Below are 19,862 nucleotides of genomic sequence, written 5' to 3'. Positions count from 1 at the left end.
TAATTAACACTATCCAAAGGATACAATTTCAGTGCACATTTACATTAGGACAAACACAAGGAGCTCAATAAATTCATACATTTCTTGATGACATTTAATCTATAATGCAATTACAAGCTCATCGGTGTCAAGCAAAGGATTTAAGACCAGGACTGAACCTGCTGTTAGAATTTTCAAACTCCATGACAACAAGATGGCTTTGAATTCCATTGTCAGAAAGGACCTGTTTACCTATGTACAGTTGTCATTGCTGAGTCAAAGTAAGGCAAAAATAAGTTTTAAGTCGATTCAACATAATACCAGGCTGTTCATGTAACTGTTCATGTGGGTGGGAGGCACCAAAATGAATGCTCCTTCAAAGGTGAAATTGTGGGGGCTGGTGGGCAAAGGGAGGACAGAGGATGATGAATTTGACAAAATTGGCACAACTCTCTCCTTCCCTCTGCCACACCTAAAACTATCTCCAGGGCTCTCTCTGACCAGACATGAGGCTTAATAAAATCTATACATCCTTGCATATCGTACTTCATGACGGAGTCAGAATTTTAAAAATGTTTCTATAGTGCTTTACCTAAAATTGGAACATCCCAAAGTACTCCAGTCAATGAATTACTTTGTAATTACAGTGTGGTCATGGTTTTAAAAATGGAAAGAAAGAAAGACTTGCATTTATATAGTGCCTTTATAGGATGTCTCAAAGCGCTTTATAGCCAATGAAGTACTTTTGGAGTGCCGTCACTGTTGTAATGTGGGAAATGCGGCAGCCAATTTGTGCACAGCAAGCTCCCACAAATAGCACTGTTAATGACCAGATAATCTGTTTTTGTTTTGAGGGATAAATATTGGCCAGGACACCAGAGATAACTCCCCTGATCTTCAAAATAGTGCCGTGGGATCTTTTACATCCACCTGATTTAATATCTCATCCGAAAGACGGCACCTCAGACAGTGCAGCATTCCCTCAGTACTGCACTGGCGTGTCAGCCTAGATTTCTGTGCTCAAGTCCCTGGAGTGGGACTTGAACCCACAACTTTCTGATTCAGAGGCAAGTGTGCTACCCACTGAGTCACAGCTGACACTGACCAATGTTAGAAAACATGGCACGAATTTGTACATCGCACATTCCCTAAACGACAGTAAGATAAATGAGTAGATAATCCAGTGTAGATAATCTAGAGTAGATAATCCGGCATCTGCAGTATTTCATTTTTCATCTATTTTAGTGATGTTGTTTGAGTGATGAATGCTGGTCAGAACACTGGGAGAACACCGTTGCTCTTTTCAAATGGTGCCATGGGATCTTTTACATCCATCTGAGTGGGCAGACGGGGGCCTCAATTTAATGTCGCATCTAAAAGATGGCACCTTCGACAGTACTGCACTAATGTCTCATTCTAGATCATGTGTTCAGCTCTTTGGTGCAGGGCTTGAACCCACCACCTTCTGACTCTTTTGAGCATGCTACTCCTATGCTAAGACTGATCCTGATTATTAAATAGCGTTAACTAGTTTTTCCTTTTCTTCTGTCGATTGCCTCAGATGATCCTCCCACACTTGCTCAGGTGGCTGATGCTCACCAGGCATGGAAAGTAAGAGGAAGACACTGAATCAGTCCCTAACTTCAGCAAAAACTGATGCAACTTGAAGTTGCTGAGCTAGTGTGTGAAGTTGAATTGTACACCCAGCTGAAACACCCTGCTAATTCAAATCCCGTGTGCAGTCAGAATCAGTAAAGCATACTTCTGTAATGCCGCCAGCATTTAATATTTCAACTGTAATAGAAAATAACAAGGATGAAATGTATAATCCGAAGTTAAGGTTTAACTTTTTCTATAAGGTGAAGGCCTGAAATTTATTGTGGTCAGGTTAGTGATTGAATTAATAGAAAGATGATGAAGTAGTACTGTTCGATTACTTGCTGTAGCAACAGCACGCTCTTGGATGTGTTAAGGGAGAATTGGTTGTGCAAGTGTTACTCTTGCCCCGCTGGTCTTGTGCACCAGTTTTCCCTGGGTGTTATTTGGCAGCTTAAGTATCTTTAATAATCTATTGGTGACACAGTGCTCACTTTTAAGGTAACATACACAAGCAGTCTCTGGCAATACAAATGCGATATTCTCCTCCGAAGTAAATTTTATTTTCCAAGTGTTGGGTCACTAATGGTACTAATATTTGCTTGAAAAAACATATTACTTAGTTAAGTGTAATCAAGCAGCAAAGGACAAATAATGCCCTTGAGATTTAATATTAGTTTGGTAGTAAATGAATCCATTTGAGCTTTGGACTTGTTCCCAATTGTGGTGAATCTTATTTGTATGTTGAGTTGAAACACTGTCAGCTCAGTGTCCTTCCCTCAATTCTTTTCATTATGGATGTAATTTAGATGGTGTCACAGGCAATGGAGACAAACAGGACGGGTTCAAAGTAGGGAAACTGCACTTTCCTATGCAAGTACACATATGTTTGATAACGGGGCCGGAGCTTTTCATGGCAATGCTTAAGGTCGGAGAAATTTTGAAATGCTGCAACATGGGAAAACTCTGATGGATGATGATGACAACCTCTGAAATTTAGGCATTATACAAAATGGGCTTGTGGGACAGATGATTCATTGTCCTCAATGAGGTTGCAGAGGTTAGTACATTCTCCATCAGTTCTAGTGATGATTTAGTTCTGTGTGCTCTATGGTGGTGCGTGTTCTGTTTGTCTATTTAATTCAATGCACTATTTAGAAATTGTATTTATTTATACCATTTCCTTTTTCTCTTTACAGAACAAATGGAAGTTAAGCCTCCATCATCAGCACAACGCAGATATGGTAACGTATCTCTTTTATAACTGTTGTGTCCTTTAGCCGGGTGCAGCAAAATAGTCACTATATCCGTACAAATTTATTTTTTGAATGAATTGTGCTCCACAAAGTAACTGTGTTGCACGTTTCAGGTCTGCAGTCGATTTATTTTTTTGGGTTCGATGTAGTCAATCTCTCCGATAAACAGATCCTGCGTCCCTTAAAATCAGCAGGTTTACCATTGCCCAAAATCTAGTCATACAATAACATGACTTGGAGGTTAGGGGGGTCATAAACAATGAAATCCTTTATTATGTGAACTGGACACTGTAATCTTGTGCATGCCCCCACAATGTTTCTCTTATTTTCCGGAATATTAACATGTTAGTGAGACAAGGCCCATTTTAAATTGACGTTTTATTTTCGATGTGTGTATGAAGAGCATAATGTTTGGGAATTTCAAACCATTTGGAATACTCCTTATAACATAGGAAATAAAGCATGTCACCATTGGGCTATGTACACCAATCTAAATAGTAAATTATTTGACGATAGCTAGCACTAAACTTATGCAGGGAACCCACTTCCTTACCAGATCCCTGAAGCATTGTTTCTGACTTATTTTCTTAGCTGGACGGGAAACCAAACATTTGACATCTTCCCCTGTCCTACCTCTCCCTGTCTGGGGATTGGCCAGTTGAGCTGCCAATCAAAACCCGCTGTTGTCCTTGGTATGGCCTTCCAGCGGTTAAATGTGTCGAGCTCACTTGGAAGAGTCCATTCTAACTATGTGAATGTTTACTGGAATAGTCTTAACAAACCTCCATTGTCTCAAACTGATGTGGAATGCAGGAGACATCATTCCTCTTGCCAGCTCATCTGGAGCTAATTCTTTGTGCTGAATTCTAATCCGCTTTCCCACAAGATATATGGATTTAATCTCTTGTGTGCTGAATTTAATTTAATAGCGTTATCCTAATATGAATTGATCTGAAAGCTCCCTTCCTTCTGGACACATGTACAATAATTGCCAAACGCATCCAAAACATTTAAGTAAAAAGTTATTTATTGAGGTTTTATACAAATTACATGGAGCCAATGCAATTGTCCTCTGGCTACAGACTCACAATGAGACAAATCCTACTAAAGCACCCTGATGTAGTGGCCAACCATAGACTCAGACTCTGACCCGTCACACATTTCCACCACAGAACCACCCAACAGAAAAATAAGAGGGGGAATGAAAAAGTTTGTAATAAAATTATTAAACAACATGCTAATTCACACACATGTACAGCTTTCTATAAAACCTTTTGAAAGCCAAGCCTGTGTACTCAGTAATCTGACTGGTGTTATTTAAAATACCATCGAGATATCTGCATTTATAATTAAGTATTTTATATTTGGATCAATCCATATATTACATAAAATGTGTTAAATCAGTCTAATTTTGTTTTGATTGTTGAGATTAAGATTGTTTTCAATTAAAGCTGAGTTGACTGTTAGAACTTTTTGTGGTAATGAGTGCTACAAATTAGCTATAATATAGTGATTTTATAATGTAACCTTGTTTAGGGAAACTCATACAATTTTTTTAAATCTTGCAGTGTTTCTTCACAGTGCAATACCTTTTATTGGATTTGGCTTCCTGGACAATGCTATAATGATTGTTGCAGTAAGTACTTCTCCTATGCCACCTCCTGCATTAATTACCACTGAGATCATTTTAAGAAGGGTGGCACCACCCTAATTACCATTGGAAAGGAACAGAAGGATATGCTGATAGGGTGGCAAGAGGCTCATGTGGAACATAAAACACCAGCAGAGACCTGTTTGGCCAAATGGCCTGTTTCTGTGCTGTAACTGCTATGTAATTCAGGGATCGGTTTACTTAATTGGGTTTGTGGAGGAGCAACATGTTTGTACAATGCTTCATCACAGAGCAGTCGGACAAGAGTTTGAACTGAACATACCTTTTGGGTATGTGACACTTGAAGGAGTGGAATGGAGATGCGTCCCTTTTGGAAACTGGAATGGTGGATCATTTCTGACCGCTTCTGCGTACCTCCCAGTGATCAATTACATTGGTCAATCCTTGGAAGCAGATTACCAAACTTCTGTTTTTTTTTAAAGTTTTACTGTGGATTTGCCTGCTAATTTTTCATAAGTTTTGGGAATATAGTTTGTAGAGGAAGAAAGGGATAGACTCAAATGGAGTGTCATAAAGACAGTAATAGATGTTAAAACGGTGTGTTGAAGGTTGTTGCATCTGAAGTACCAATCTACTCTCCTCCGCCACCCCTGGAAAACCCATCCATTTATCCTACATTGCTAGCACTGATTGCCAGAAAGAAAATATAAGCCATAGTTAGGGTCTGAAGTTGTTGAGCTCAATATTAAGGCGAGAGGACTGCAAAGGACATAGTGGAAAGATGAGATGCTGTTCCTTGAGCTTGTGTTTAGCTTCATTGGGCCAATGACCGAGACATCAGAGTGGGAGTTGGGCAGAGAACTAAAATGGCAAATGATGGGAAGCTCGGGGTCATACTTACAGACAGAACGGATGTGTTGGTAAAGCAATGACCTGATTTGTGTTTATCATCTCCATGTAGTAGAACCATGAGCAGGGAGAACAGTACGTTGTCTCCCTGGTGCAAGGGTCAAGGATGTCTCGGAGCGTTTGCAGGATATTTTGGAGGGGGCGGAGGAGGGTCAATAGCCAGTGTCGTGGTGCATATAGGTACCAATGATATAGGTAAAAAACGGGATGAGGTCCTACAAGGTGAATTTAGGGAGCTCTGAGTTAAATTAAAAAGTACGACCTCAAAGATAGTAATCTCAGGATTGCTACCAGTGCCACATGCTAGTCAGAGTAGGAATCACAGGATAGCTCAGACGAATATGTGGCTTGAGGAGTGGTGCAGAAGGGAGGGATTCAAATTCCTGGGACATTGGAACCAGTTCTGGGGAAGGTGGGACCAGTACAAACCGGATGGTCTGCACCTGGGCAGGACCGGAACCAATGATATAGGAGAAGTATTTGATAGTTTAACCCCTCCCCAACAGCACTAATATGGCAGGGGGATGGGAACCTATACAGGGAGACGGGGGGAAGTAGAATGGGGCAGAAGCAAAAGATAGAAAGAAGAAAAGTAAAAGTGGAGGGCAGAGAAACTCTAGGCAAAAAGCAAAAAGGGCCACATTACAGCAAAATTCTAAAGGGGCAAAGTGTGTTAAAAAGACAAGCCTGAAGACTCTGTGCTTCACTGCGAGGAGTATTCATAATAAGGTGGAAGAATTAACTGCGCAGATAGCTGTTAACGTATATGATGTAATTGGCATCATGGAGACATGGTTCCAGGGTGACCAAGGCTGGGAACTCAACATCCAGGGGTATTCAACATACAGGAAGGATAGACAGACAGGAAAAGGAGGTGGGGTGGCGTTGCTGGTTAAAGAGGAAATTAACCCAATAGTAAGGAAGGACATTAGCTTGGATGATGTGGAATCTGTATGGGTGGAGCTGCGGAATACCAAAGGGCAGAAAACGCTAGTGGGAGTTGTGTACAGACCACCAAACAGTAGTAGTGAGGTTGGGGACAGCATCAAATAAGAAATTAGGGATGCGTACAATAACAGCAGTTATCATGAGCGACTTTAATCTACATATTGATTGGGCTAATCAAACTGGAAAGCAATGCGGTGGAGGAGGATTTCCTGGAGTGTATTAGGGATGGTTTTCGAGACCAATATGTCGAGGAACCAACTAGAGGGCTGGCCATCCTAGACTGGGTGATGTGTAATGAGAAAGGACTAATTTGCAATCTTGTGTGAGGCCCCTTGGGAAGAGTGACCATAATATGGTAGAATTCTTTATTAAGATGGAGAGTGACACAGTTAATTCAGAGACTAGGGTCCTGAACTTAAGGAAAGGTAACTTCGATGGTATGAGACGTGAATTGGCTAGAATAGACTGGCAAATGATGCTGAAAGGGTTCACGGTGGATAGGCAATGGCAAACATTTAAAGATCTCATGGATGAACTTCAACAATTGTACATCCCTGACTGGAGTAAAAATAAAACCGGGAAGGTGGCAGAACCGTGGCTAACAAGGGAAATTAAGGATAGTGTTAAATCCAAGGAAGAGGCATATAAATTGGTCAGAAAAAGCAGCAAACCTGAGGACTGGGAGAAATTTAGAATTCAGCAGAGGAGGACAAAGGGTTTAATTAGGAGTGGGAAAATAGACTGAGAGGAAGCTTGCGGGGAACATAAAAACTGACTGCAGAAGCTTCTATAGATATGTGAAGAGAAAAAGATTAGTGAAGACAAACTTGGGTCCATTGCAGTCAGATTCCGGTGAATTTATAATGGGGAACAAAGAAATGGCGGACCAGTTGAACAAATACTTGGTTCTGTCTTCACGAAGGAAGACACAAATAACCTTCTCGAAATACTAGGGAACCGAGGGTCTAGTGAGAAGGAGGAACTGAAAGAAATCCTTATTAGACTGGAAATTGTGTTAAGGAAATTGATGGGATTGAAGGCCGATTCATCCCCGGGGCCTGATGATCTGCATCCCAGAGTATTTAAGGAAGTGGCCCTAGAAATAGTGGATACATTGGTGATCATTTTCCAACAGTCTATCAACTCTGCATCAGTTCCAATGGACTGGAGGGTAGCTAATGTAACACCACTTTTTTTTAAAAAAGAGAGAGAGAAAACGCGTAATTATAGACCAGTTAGCCTGACATCAGTGGTGGGGAAAATGTTGGAATCAATTCGTAAAGATGAAATAGCAGCGCATTTGGAAAGCAGTGACGGGATCGATCCAAGTCAGCATGGATTTATGAACGGGAAATCATGCTTGACAAATCTTCTAGAATTTTTGGGGGATGTAACTAGTAGAGTGGACAAGGGAGAACCAGTGGATGTGGTGTATTTGGACTTTCAAAAGGCTTTTGACAAGGTCCCACACAAGAGATTGGTGTGCAAAATTAAAGCACATGGTATTGGGGGTAATGTACTGGCATGCATAGAGAACTGGTTGGCAGACAGGAAGCAGAGAGTAGGGATAAATGGGTCCTTTTCAGAATGGCATGCAGTGACTAGTGGGGTGCCGCAGGGCTCAGTGCTGGGACCCCAGCTATTTACAGTATACATTAATGATTTGGATGAAGGAATTGAGTGTAATATCTTCAAGTTTGCAGATGATACTAAGCTGGGTGGCGGTGTGAGCTGTGAGGAGGATGCTAAGAGGCTGCCGGGTGACTTGGGCAGGTTAGGTGAGTGGGCAAACGCATGGCAGATGCAGTATAATGTGGATAAATGTGAGGTTATCCACGTTGGTGGCAAAAACACGAAGGCAGAATATTATCTGATTGGTGGCAGATTAGGAAAAGGGGAGGTGCAACGAGACCTGGGTGTCATGGTTCATCAGTCATTGAAAGTTGGCATGCAGGTACAGCAGGCGGTGAAGAAGGCAAATGGTATGTTGGCCTTCATAGCTAGGGGATTTGAGTACAGGAGCAGGGAGGTCTTACTGCAGTTGGGCCTTAGTGAGGCCTCACCTGGAATATTGTGTTCAGTTTAGTCTCCTAATCTGAGGAAGGATGTTCTTACAATTGAGGGAGTGCAGCGAAGGTTCACCAGACTGATTTCCCGGGATGGCAGGACTGACATATGAGGAGAGACTGGATCGACTGGGCCTGTATTCACTGGAGTTTAGAAGGATGAGAGGGGATCTCATAGAAACGCACACAATTCTGACAGGATTGGACAGGTTAGATACAGGAAGAATGTTCCCGATGTTGGGGAAGTCCAAAACTAGGAGACATCGTCTCAGGATAAGAGGTCAGCCATTTCTGTCCGAGATGAGGTGAAACTTTTTCACCCAGTGAGTTGTGAACCTGTGGAATTCTCTGTCACTGAAAGTTGTTGAGTCCAGTTCGTTGGACATATTCAAAAGGGAGTTAGGTGTGACCCTTGCGGCTAAAGGGATCAGGGGGCATGGAGAGAAGGCTGGGGTGGGGTACTGAGGTTGAATGATCAGCCATGACCATATTGAATGGCGGTGCAGGCTCGAAGGGCTGAATGGCTTGCTCCTGCACCTATTTTCTATGTTTCTCTGCCCATGCCTCAGTTCATCTATTGCTGAAACCCTCATCTATGCTTTCGTTACCTTTAGACTCGACTATTCTAATGCTCTTCTGCCCAGCCTCCCATCTTGCATCTTCCAGAAACTTGAGCTCATCCAAAACTATGTTGCCCGAATCCTTTAAAATTCACATTCTTCTTTTCAAATCCTTTTATGGTCTCGACCCTCCCTAGCTCTGTAACCTCCTCCAGTCCTACAACTTTAGAGATCTCTACGCTCCTCCAATTCTGGCCTCTTGCGCATCCCCGATTTGAATCGCTCCACCATTGAAGGGCGTGCCTTCAGCTGCCTGGGACCTACAATCTGGAATTCTCCCTCTAAAACTCTCTGCCTCGCTACCTCTCCTTTTAAGATGCTCCTTAAAACTTAGCTGTTTGGCGAAGTTTTTGGTCACCTGTCCGAATATGTCCTTGTGTAGCTCGGTGTCAAATTCTGTGAAGCACCTTGGGATATTTTGCTACGTTAAAGGTGCTATATAAATGCAAGTTTTAGTTGAAGTGTGGTATTACATAATATATTATTGCAGTACTGTTTACAGGAGAGCGTTGCTTACTGGAAGAATTAAGAGTAACATCCTGAGCACAAGTGCTGGTACCTTCCTCTTGCTTAAATAAAATGTGCTTCAAGAAATTTTGCAATTGCTCACTCCAGTAGTTTGAAGTACTTTCTGGAATTGTTTTTCTCATCATCCTAGCCATACAAGTGATGTGATGGAAATGAATTTCTAACATAGTGAATTAAACCTGGATCCTGAAGACAACCTGAACGTTTCGCAGTTACCAGACTTCCCTTTACTCTCTAATTATCATTGAAATGTCTCAATTATAGAAGCTCTACATGGTATTAGAGCAAGCTACCATGCATTCTAAATTACAAGTATTGGAAACCGGGTTAAATGGAAGAAGCTGATTGGATTGTATTCAAAAAGGGAAAGTGCAGTTATAGTCTGAAAATTTCAATCAGATAAAGAAAAAATAGTTTTGAGTTTGTAATCAAATGCTGCAAAATATTTCACCCTAATATGTCAGACTACATTAAACTATATTATATTGTATTGTACTTCAGTGCACTTTTTGCATAATTTTAAAATAAAGGCATGCGAGGTCACTATTGTGCATGGCTAAAAGGGCTTACACATTGATACCATATTAATTGGAGTTTTGTTTTTCAGGGGACACAGATTGAGCTGTCCATTGGAGTTATTTTTGGAATTTCTACTATGGGAGGTGAGCATTCTTGAAATAATTTTAGTCCACTCAAGGGCTCTTTCTGCCACTTCCGGATCTTTGTCAATCTTGTGTATTTTAGAGGGTTTTTTTCTTCTCCATGATTTTGTACTTTATCAATCCCCAAAGAGTCTGCCATGACTCCCTTTCCCTCAGCAGACATGGATACTAACAATTTTCCTGCTACAGATACCGGACAAGATTGAGTTTATGCTTCTGGCCTTTTGGAAACAGTGACTATTTATGAAACTTCTGGTAGCATCTCATGAGTTGAGTCATTTCAGACCGAACACTCCTCTTTGGATGCATTCCATCTGGGTTGTTTGTCTCGGGACTATTACAGACACGTGCTTTTAATGATGCCTTCATTACTATTCAGCATTTTCTCCATAGATCTTGTAACTTCTCGTCTGTCAAGAGAGGCTTACCCTTCTCAGTCATGAAAACGTCGACCGTTTTTGGTGCATCCTTTCCCACTGTCGCATCTGTTATTTTTAAGGGACCCTATTTGTTAATGTAATAGACTCCACGCCAGTCTTTTTCTCCTTCCTCTTGTATCTTTTCTGATATTATTCAATTTTATCTTCTCTCCCTCCCCCTTCTTAATTTTCTATTTAGCAGTTTGCAACTTTATTCTATATCGATTTGTATCCATGCCATTAATGAATGGGGTTTACTATTTGTGGGAGGTAGAGAGGCAGTGGAGATTCACAAGAACTTTTCCTTTATCAACTACTTTTGCTCTGCTCAACCTTGCCTGTCTTGTTAAATTGTTTGAGCTACACCATGAGATTTTCCACTTCTATTGTCCGTACATCCTTGACCCCACTTTGCTTGCTAGCTATTGCCCCATCTCCAACCTCCCTTTCTTGTCCAAAGTACTTGAACGTGTTGTCGCCTCCCAAACCCGTGACCATCTTTCATGAGTTCAATGTTTGAATCCCTTCAATCTGGTTTTCGCCCCTACCACAGTACTGAAACGCATCTCATCAAAGTCACAAATGACATCCTTTGTGAATGTGACAAAGGCAAACTATCCCTCCTCATTCTTCTGGACCTGTCTGTAGCCATTGATATAGTTGACCACTCTCCTCATCCAACGCCTCTCCACCATCGTCCAGCTGAGTGGGACTGCACTCGCCTGGTTCCATTCTTATCTGTCTAAACGTAGCCAGAAAATCTCCTGCAATGGCTTCTCTTCCCACTCCCGCATCGTTACCTCTGGTGTCTCCCAAGGATCTATCCTTGGCCCCATTCTGTTTCTCATCTATATGCTGCTCCTTGCAGATATCACCCGAAAACATGGAGTCAGTTTCCACATGTACACTGACGACACCCAGCTCTACCTCTCCACAACCTCTGTCGACCCCTGCTTGGTATCTAAATTGTCAGACTGCTTGTCCGACATCCAGTACTGAATGAGCAGAAATTTTCTCAAATTAAATATTGGGAAGACAGAAGCCATTATCTTTGGTCCTTGCCACAAACTCTGTTCTCTAACCATTGACTGCATCACTCTCCCTAGCATCAGTCTGAGGGTGAACAAGACTATTCACAACCTAGGTATCATATTTGACCCTGAAATGAGTTTCCAGTCACATATCCGCGGTATAACTAAAACCACCTTTTTCCACCTCCGTAACATTGCCCGCCTCCACCCCTGCCTCGGCTTTTCTGCTGCTGAAACCCTCATTCATGCCTTTGTTACCTCTAGACTTGACTACTCCAATTCACTCCTGGCCGGCCTCCAACATTCTACATTACGTAAACTTGAGGTAATCCAAAATTCAGCAGCCCGTGTCCTAACTCTCACCAAGTCACGATCATCCATCAACCCTGTGCTTTCTGACCTACATTGGCACCTGGTTAAACAACGCCTCAATTTCAAAATTCTCATCCTTGTTTACAAATTACTCCATGGCTTTGCCCCTCTCTATGGGCTCAATTTTCCCCAATGCCTTTTTTAGCATCTTGCAAGAGTTACACCTGTTTTTCTTTTGGCCCCGACTACTCCAAAAAAATATCCTGCAAGTATCCCCATTCTATTTTTTGAAATTGGCGCTGCGCAGCCTGTCCTTTAGTTTCAAGGCATGGAGCCTAATGTCTGCGCCGAAAAAACGCAGAGTACAGCTCCAGGTCTGCATTCAGCCATTTTTAAAGAGCCAGTTGTGTGCGAGAACTTTATCAGTGGAAAAATCGGAGCTGCAATACAAGATGCAACGCGGCTCAAGGACCAAGAATTTCTCATAGGATGAAGTGGAGACACAGTTACTGTATTTGAGGCCAGATGACATGAGCTGGACACCAGCAGAGGTCACACAAAAGTTTCACCAAAAGAAATGAAGAAACGCTGGAACCAACTTGCAGAAGATTACTGTGCAATGGTGACCACCCAGAGGTCTGGAGCCCAGTGCAAAAAGAAGTGGCAGGACCTTGGTCAAGTAGTTAGTGTAAGTAATATTTTCATTTATTCACCGGAATTGCAATTGTAAATGTGATCATCTGTATATGTCCTACCCAGCAGAAACACACACTTCCTTTAAAAAGTAATATTTTCATCTTTGCAGAGGAAGGCGGCACACAACAAAAGAGAGAGAACTCGAACAGGAGGAGGCCCGGCAAATCTGCACCCACTGACACCCTTGGATGAGAGGGTAGTTGCTTTGATGGGTCCTGCCTGGAGAAAAGCAACCACCACTGCACAAGCTGGGCCCACACTCGAGGGAGAGGGTAAATCCTGCAAATTCCACAGTCTGACTTTGCTAAATCTTAAGTACCTCACGGGCTAGCCATACTTCAGTTCATGGGGATGTCTCCGTCAGCTACGCTTCGGTTGATGCAATGTGCTGTCATTCATCGTGGTCCTTCAAATCAGCCTGCTGCCTGCGCTGTATGAGCCTACTCATGGCCACCCTGCCCCCTCTTCTGCTGCTAACCATTTGTCTGTTCTGTTATATTTTGCAGAACTTGAGGCCAACCCTGACGAGGCTGAAGCCGATGCAGGAGAAGATTCAGATGCGGATGAGCCTGAGGAGGAGAACATCTTCCACCCCACCTTCCAGACCAAGAGCATGGGGGTGAGGGGAAGGGGATGGATGAAGCCCCCACTGTTGTACTTATGCGGAGGAGGTGCAGATGCTGCCCATTGAGGTGCCAGCCCCTTTCCTGAGTGTTACGAATGTTGGGACATTCCATGGTTTCTCACAGTCCAAGGCTGGGGATTCCGGTAGGGTGCAGTGAGGCACACCCAGGGCCCCACTGTCTGGGGTTGCAGCGAGCCACACCCAGGGTGAGGAGGGGAAGGAGAGTTTGACAGCGCTGTCCTGAGGTGCAGGATCGAACAGATGTGGTTCAGATGATGGCAATGAGTGCGGAGAGCATTGACCTTACGCAATCACTCCTGGACACCATCACTGTGGTGGGTGGTGAGATGTAGGGACTATCTGGAGAAGTAACAATACTCTCACTAGAAATGGGAACACTGTCCGAGCACACGAGGGAGGGAATGTCGCAGGCAGCTGATAGACTGTCGGTGAACTTGAGGGAGCGAATGTTGCAGGTAGTTGCTGCAATAAGGAAACACGCCCAGACCCCGTGGCCATTGACAGAATCAGCTGCCACTCCCACTCCAATCCCCAAACCAGCCTCTGAAGAGGCCCAAGCCGGGCCTTCCACATTACTGCCGACCCACGCTCCCCATCAAGAAGTGCTTATTACCTGAGATGCTCGAAAGAATAAGCTTGATAACAACCCGAGAAACGCTGCGCCACTGCCTGCGGGCAGGGGTGGAGTCAACAAGACCAAGCAGTCTTCGAATAAGATGGAGAAGAGATGGGTGCAACCTTTCTTTGCTGCTGCTGTTATTATTGTTACTGTTGTAACTGTTCTCAAATTAAAAGATTTTTGTAAGTTACGTAAATTTACAAGTTTGAAAGTTTACATAGAAACATAGAAAATAGGTGCAGGAGTAGGCCATTCGGCCCTTCGAGCCTGCACCACCATTCAATATGATCATGGCTGATCATTCACCTCAGTACCCCTTTCCCGCTTTCTCTCCATACCCCTTGATCCCTTTAGCCGTAAGGGCCACATCTAACTCCCTCTTGAATATATCCAATGAACTGGCATCAACAACTCTCTGCGGCAGGGAATTCCACAGGTTAACAACTCTCTGAGTGAAGAAGTTTCTCCTCATCTCAGTCCTAAATGGCCTACCCCTTATCCTAAGACTGTGTCCCCTGGTTCTGGACTTCCCCAACATCGGGAACATTCTTCCCGCATCTAACCTGTCCCGTCTCGTCAGAATCTTATACGTTTCTATGAGATCCCCTCTCATCCTTCTAAACTCCAGTGTATAAAGGCCCAGTTGATTCAGTCTCTCCTCATATGTCAGTCCAGCCATCCCTGGAATTAGTCTAGTGAACCTTCGCTGCACTCCCTCAATAGCAAGAATGTCCTTCCTCAGATTAGGAGACCAAAACTGAACACAATATTCCAGGTGAGGCCTCACCAAGGCCCTGTACAACTGCAGTAAGACCTCCCTGCTCCTATACTCAAATCCCCTAGCTATGAAGGCCAACATGCCATTTGCCGCCTTCACCGTCTGCTGTACCTGCATGCCAACTTTCAATGACTGATGAACCATGACACCCAGGTCTCGTTGCACCTCCCCTTTTCCTAATCTGCTGTCATTCAATGATAATCTGCCTTCGTGTTTTTGCCACCAAAGTGGATAACCTCACATTTATCCACATTATACTGCATCTGCCACGTATTTGCCCACTCACCTAACCTGTCCAAATCACCCTGCAGCCTCTTAGCATCCTCCTCACAGCTCACACTGCCACCCAGCTTAGTGTCATCCGCAAACTTGGAGATATTACCCTCAATTCCTTCATCCAAATCATTAATGTATATTGTGAAGAGCTGGGGCCCAGCACTGAGCCCTGTGGTACTCCACTAGTTACTGCCTCCCATTCCGAAAAGGACCTGTTTATCCTGACTCTCTGCTTCCTGCCTGCCAACCAATTCTCTATCCACGTCAGTACATTACCCCCAATACCATGTGCCTTGATCTTGTACACCAATCTCTTCTGTGGTACCGTGTCAAAGGCCTTTTGAAAGTCCAAATACACCACATCCACTGGTTCTCCCTTGACACCACATCCACTGGTTCTCCCTTGCAAGTGATCTTAACTAAAAACTTTAAAGTTTGACACAAGAATATTTTTATTAAAGTTAAGTACAAACAAATGTTAAACTTTTGAATAAAATATATTTTAAATTATAACTGAATCATTAACATTATTTATTCCATTATTAACACAACTTTTTGAACTAAAGAATCATTTCCATTATTTGCTCCATCAACATAACATTACAGAACAAGTCCAAACAGTAAACTTGGTCCATTTGGAATCGTTGCCACTGAGCCTTCAGGCAGCAAAGCGTTCACAGATGAGCTGCTGGCGCAAGGCTCGAGCAATCGTTAGAGATATAACGGCCTGCCCTCCTCCGCTGTCATGCTTCGTGTTCAGGTAGTTGCATGGCTTCCTCGTCTTCCTCCTCCTCCTCGTCATCTGCATCTTCCTCCTCCTCATCAGCCACTCTCTCCTCAGGTACGTCTTCTACTACCAGCTGCTGTTGCCTCATGATGGCTAAGGCATGCAGCACACAGCAAATAACTGACCTACAATCTCGAGAGTATTGTAAGTAGCCTCTGGAATGGTCCAGGCATCAGAAACACTGTTTCAAGATGCCAATGGTCCTCTCTATTATGTTGTGTGTCGCAATGTACGACATGTTGTATTCCCGGTCAGCTTCTGTCCGGGTTACGCGTAGGGGCGTCATGAGCCAGGTGGCGAGGGCGTACTCTTTGTCTCCCAATAGCCAGCTCTGCCCTTCTGGCTGCTGCTGTAACATGGCAGATATATAGCGCTTTTGCGTAGGATGAACGCATCATGGGTGCTCCCAGGGTATCCCTCATCAACTGACATGATGCAATGCATGTCGTCACACACGAGCTGCACGTTCACGGAATGGAAGCCTTTTCTGTTCCTGTACATTTCGGAATCCTCCAAAGGTGTTCGCAAGGTGATGTGGGTATAATCAATGCAGCCCTGTACCTTGGGAAGGCAGCAATCCTGGAGAAACCCACAGCCTTTTCACGCATTGCCTGGGCGGTCATGGCGAACTTTATGTATTCATTCCTCTGGGCATATAGTGCAGCAGTCAACTGCCAAATGCAGATATACGTTGAGAAATGGCGCACACACCCCTGTTGTGGCCTGGAATGATCCAGATGCATAGAATGAAAGTGCAGCTGTAACTCACTTCAACTGACAAAGCAGTCTTCCTGACGCTTCCAGGTTGCAGGCCTGCTTTTACTAACTCACAGATCTCGGTTGCAACTACTTTGCAGAAACGCAGTCTTCTCACATATACCTGCACCTGAGTGATGCAGACTGAACACCTGTATCGATATACCTGACATGGGTCAGGCCTCCTGGCCATCATCCTATGTGCTCTGAGGTTCATCATGCGATGTCAAATCAATCGTCTCCTCTGCAGCACCATCATGCAGAAGGCTTGCACGAGGTATGGCATTGGCAATATTGCCCCCATAATTAAATTGTACCTTGGCAAGAAGCTCAAAACAGCAGGACAAGGAGTTAAAGCTTCTCTCCTCTCTCATTCACTCTCGCCCCAAGGTCGATGCTCTAGTATGGACCACACCCTGGTCTGCGCATGCACAATAGGCTTGTTTAGAACTGGCAGCTAGGCATTCAATTAAGTCTAATGCAATTCTTTAATTTTAGACTTTTTTCAAAGTACCACCCCACCATCAACTGAACGTCTTCTCACCGGGCTCGAGGGTCGGCCGGCAGAATCGCTCCCTCGCCCGGACACGGGCTTGGCAAACACTGACCCCCCACCCCCCTCACTCCCTGCGGGATTTCTTTTGAAGCTGCTGTATAGTGCAAGGCTTTTCATCTCTTCAGTTCGACTTCCTCCCCTCGCCCCCCCCCTGCCGCCTTTTGAAGCCGAGCCCCTGTGGTGGCGTGGCACTTTGAAAAAAATCCAAAATTAAAGAATTGCATTTGACTTCCATTTTCACCATTTTGAGTTTGAAAAAAATTAGGCTTCATGATGCATATTCAATATCTTCTTGACTCTGTCCAAAACTTTGCATAAAAACAATAGCGTCTTTCTGCGCCAATTTTTTTTTAACGTGCACTAATTTTTAGGGAGTGGTCACATACGCCTTCCTAGGAAAAATGTAAGTTGGCCAAACTTGCACAAATCTGAAAAACTGGCGCAGACATCAGGTTATGCCCTCAATGACGCAAAAAAAAACTAATCGAAAAAAAATTGTAACTAGCTGAGTTACGCTGGTGTAGAAACTTTGGGGAAACTTGGATATTTTAATTTACGCCAAAAAAAGCGGCGCTCCAAAAAAAGGCACAGATAAATGGGGAAAATTGAGCCCATTCTCTGATCTTTTTCAGCCTTACAACCACATATGATGTCTGCATTCCTCAAATTCTGGCTTCTTGAACATCCCTCATAACTGCTCAATGATCGGTGGCCGTGCCTTCAGCTGTTTGGGCCCTTATCTCTGGAACTCCTTCCCTAAACACCCCTCTCCTTTTAAGGCGCTCCTCAAAACCTACCTCTTTAAACAAGCTTTTGGTCAATTTCTTCTTTTGTGGCTCAGTGTCAATTTATCTGTTTTGTATTTTAACATTGTTACAAGCGCCTTGGAACGTTTTACTATGTTAAAGGCGCTATATAAATAAAAGTTATTATCATTACATTGATAAAAGGGTTAAGTTGTTTGTTTAAAAATGCTATTTTGTAGTTTATCCTTTAGTTGTTTTTCTTTTCATTCAAGTTTTGATTTCAAAACTTGCCAATGCAATCTTCTCGGCCTGTGTTCGAAGGCTGCAGCCCCAAGTTGCAGCCACTGACAAGTTTGATTCTTAAAAACAGAGACCTCAAACTCTGGTTCTTCAAGAAGTGGACCTCTAACTTCCCATTAGGAAGAACAAATCTGGTTCATGTAGAATGCTTTCACGAGTGTTGCAAAAACAATGGCCAAGCGAAGTGATGGATAAAATGCATCAAGGTCTTCAGGAGTGCTCAATGTTTGTAGCTCAAGTCTCAAATCGGCAACTTTAGAGTTCTTCAGTGCCATCTAGCATTTGGAGGTTTTCTCCTGGTCGACATTTATCCCTCAACAAACACGATCAAAACCAATTAATCATTTAAAATCAGAAAATGCTGGAAATGTTCAGCAGGTCAGGCAGCATCTGTGGAGCGAGACACCGAGTTAACATTTCAGGTCGATAACCCTTCTCTTGTTTTTCTTCCTCAATGTTCTCTCCCTGTGGTGAGCATCACAGGAAGCAGTGCATTTAACTTGGCAACAATCTTGTTCTAATTGCTCATATATGGCCTTTTCTATTGACCTACCCCTCTAAAGCAGCAATGATGATATGGTATCTTGGTTTGGAACATTTGAGATGTAGAACTGAGTGCAAAAGTGATGTACAAGGTGAGACCATGATACAAGTTTCAAACATCATAAAAGGAATCGATATAGTGAACATTGAGCAGAATGAATGTTATGCCAAAACGAACTTTGGAAAAATGGTGGGTGTAATTTATGAGCTAATTCATTGACTTTAGGCAGTCGTCAAGTATAGTAAATAGTGACTTGTAGCATTTAGCAGAGAATTTGATAGGTTCCTGATTGCTCAGGGCATGGTTCTGTGGTAGGAAACTGATGAAGAATGATTAGGTTTCTGAAATAGGAGCAGGACAGGCTCTTTACCCTTTATTTTGTGTTCCTTAAGTAGTTCACAAAGGAGCTAATGTCCAAACAAATAGTTGCATCTCTGCTGCATTTTCATTACCCATTAGTGGTTGATATTTTAGCTTGCTCAAGACTTTGTTGCTGTTAACTGACAAACTACACAGGCAAATTCTGCACCATTTAAACTGGGGCCTCAAGCAAGCAGCTCAAGCTCTCGAGTTATACTTTGCCTGAATTTTCTGGCTGCAGAGGCGCATTTCCAAGTCCTGTAAATAGATTTTAAAGGTTTGTCTTTTTTAATGAATGGATTTGTAATAAGTGTTACATTTTAACAATGATGGAGTTTGTTTGAATAGCCTACTTCTAAATCGTTTCACCTTAAAAACCCACTGCATTTGCAATGAAAGATCTCTGGGGGAGAGGCTTCTCATGTTATGATATGATATGACCACAGCTCCCAATGCTTGTTATGCCTGATCGTAACTGCGGATAGACCGTTTAGTGTTCTTCCATGGAGCAAACATCTGGAATGATTATCATTTCGCTAGAACGTGAATTTAAGATATATTTTTGGTTTGCATTGAGGTTTGCTATCCTCTGAGCTGCCATTGAATCTTCTTTGAATCTGTCATGAAAGAAAGATTTGCATTTATATGGCGTCTTTCACAACCACCGGATGACTCAAACCCCTTACAACCACCAAAGTACTTTGGAGTATAGTCACTGTTATAATGTAGGAAACGCAGCAGCCAATTTTCACACAGCAAACTCCCACCAACAGCAATGTGATAATGACCAGATAATCTGTTTTTGTTACGTTGATTGAGGGATAAATATTGGCCAAGACACCAGGGATAACTCCCCTGTT

General features: G+C 43.1%; 1 protein-coding gene across 2 annotated transcripts in view; it reads left to right on the top strand.

Moving 5' to 3' along the window:
• tmem65 (transmembrane protein 65) overlaps positions 1-19,862 on the top strand; it is a 105,537-nt gene that overhangs the window by 64,366 nt on the left and 21,309 nt on the right. For both annotated transcript variants that reach the window (XM_070873243.1, XM_070873242.1), the window contains 3 exons: positions 2,775-2,819; positions 4,400-4,467; positions 10,122-10,176. In XM_070873243.1, the coding sequence (XP_070729344.1) occupies positions 2,775-2,819; positions 4,400-4,467; positions 10,122-10,176 (168 nt within the window). The remainder of the gene's footprint in view (positions 1-2,774; positions 2,820-4,399; positions 4,468-10,121; positions 10,177-19,862) is intronic.

The sequence above is a fragment of the Pristiophorus japonicus genome, chromosome 1 (genome assembly GCF_044704955.1).
Source record: "Pristiophorus japonicus isolate sPriJap1 chromosome 1, sPriJap1.hap1, whole genome shotgun sequence".
Classification (NCBI taxonomy): Eukaryota; Metazoa; Chordata; class Chondrichthyes; family Pristiophoridae; genus Pristiophorus; species Pristiophorus japonicus.
This window is presented reverse-complemented; position numbering and strand designations above follow the sequence as displayed.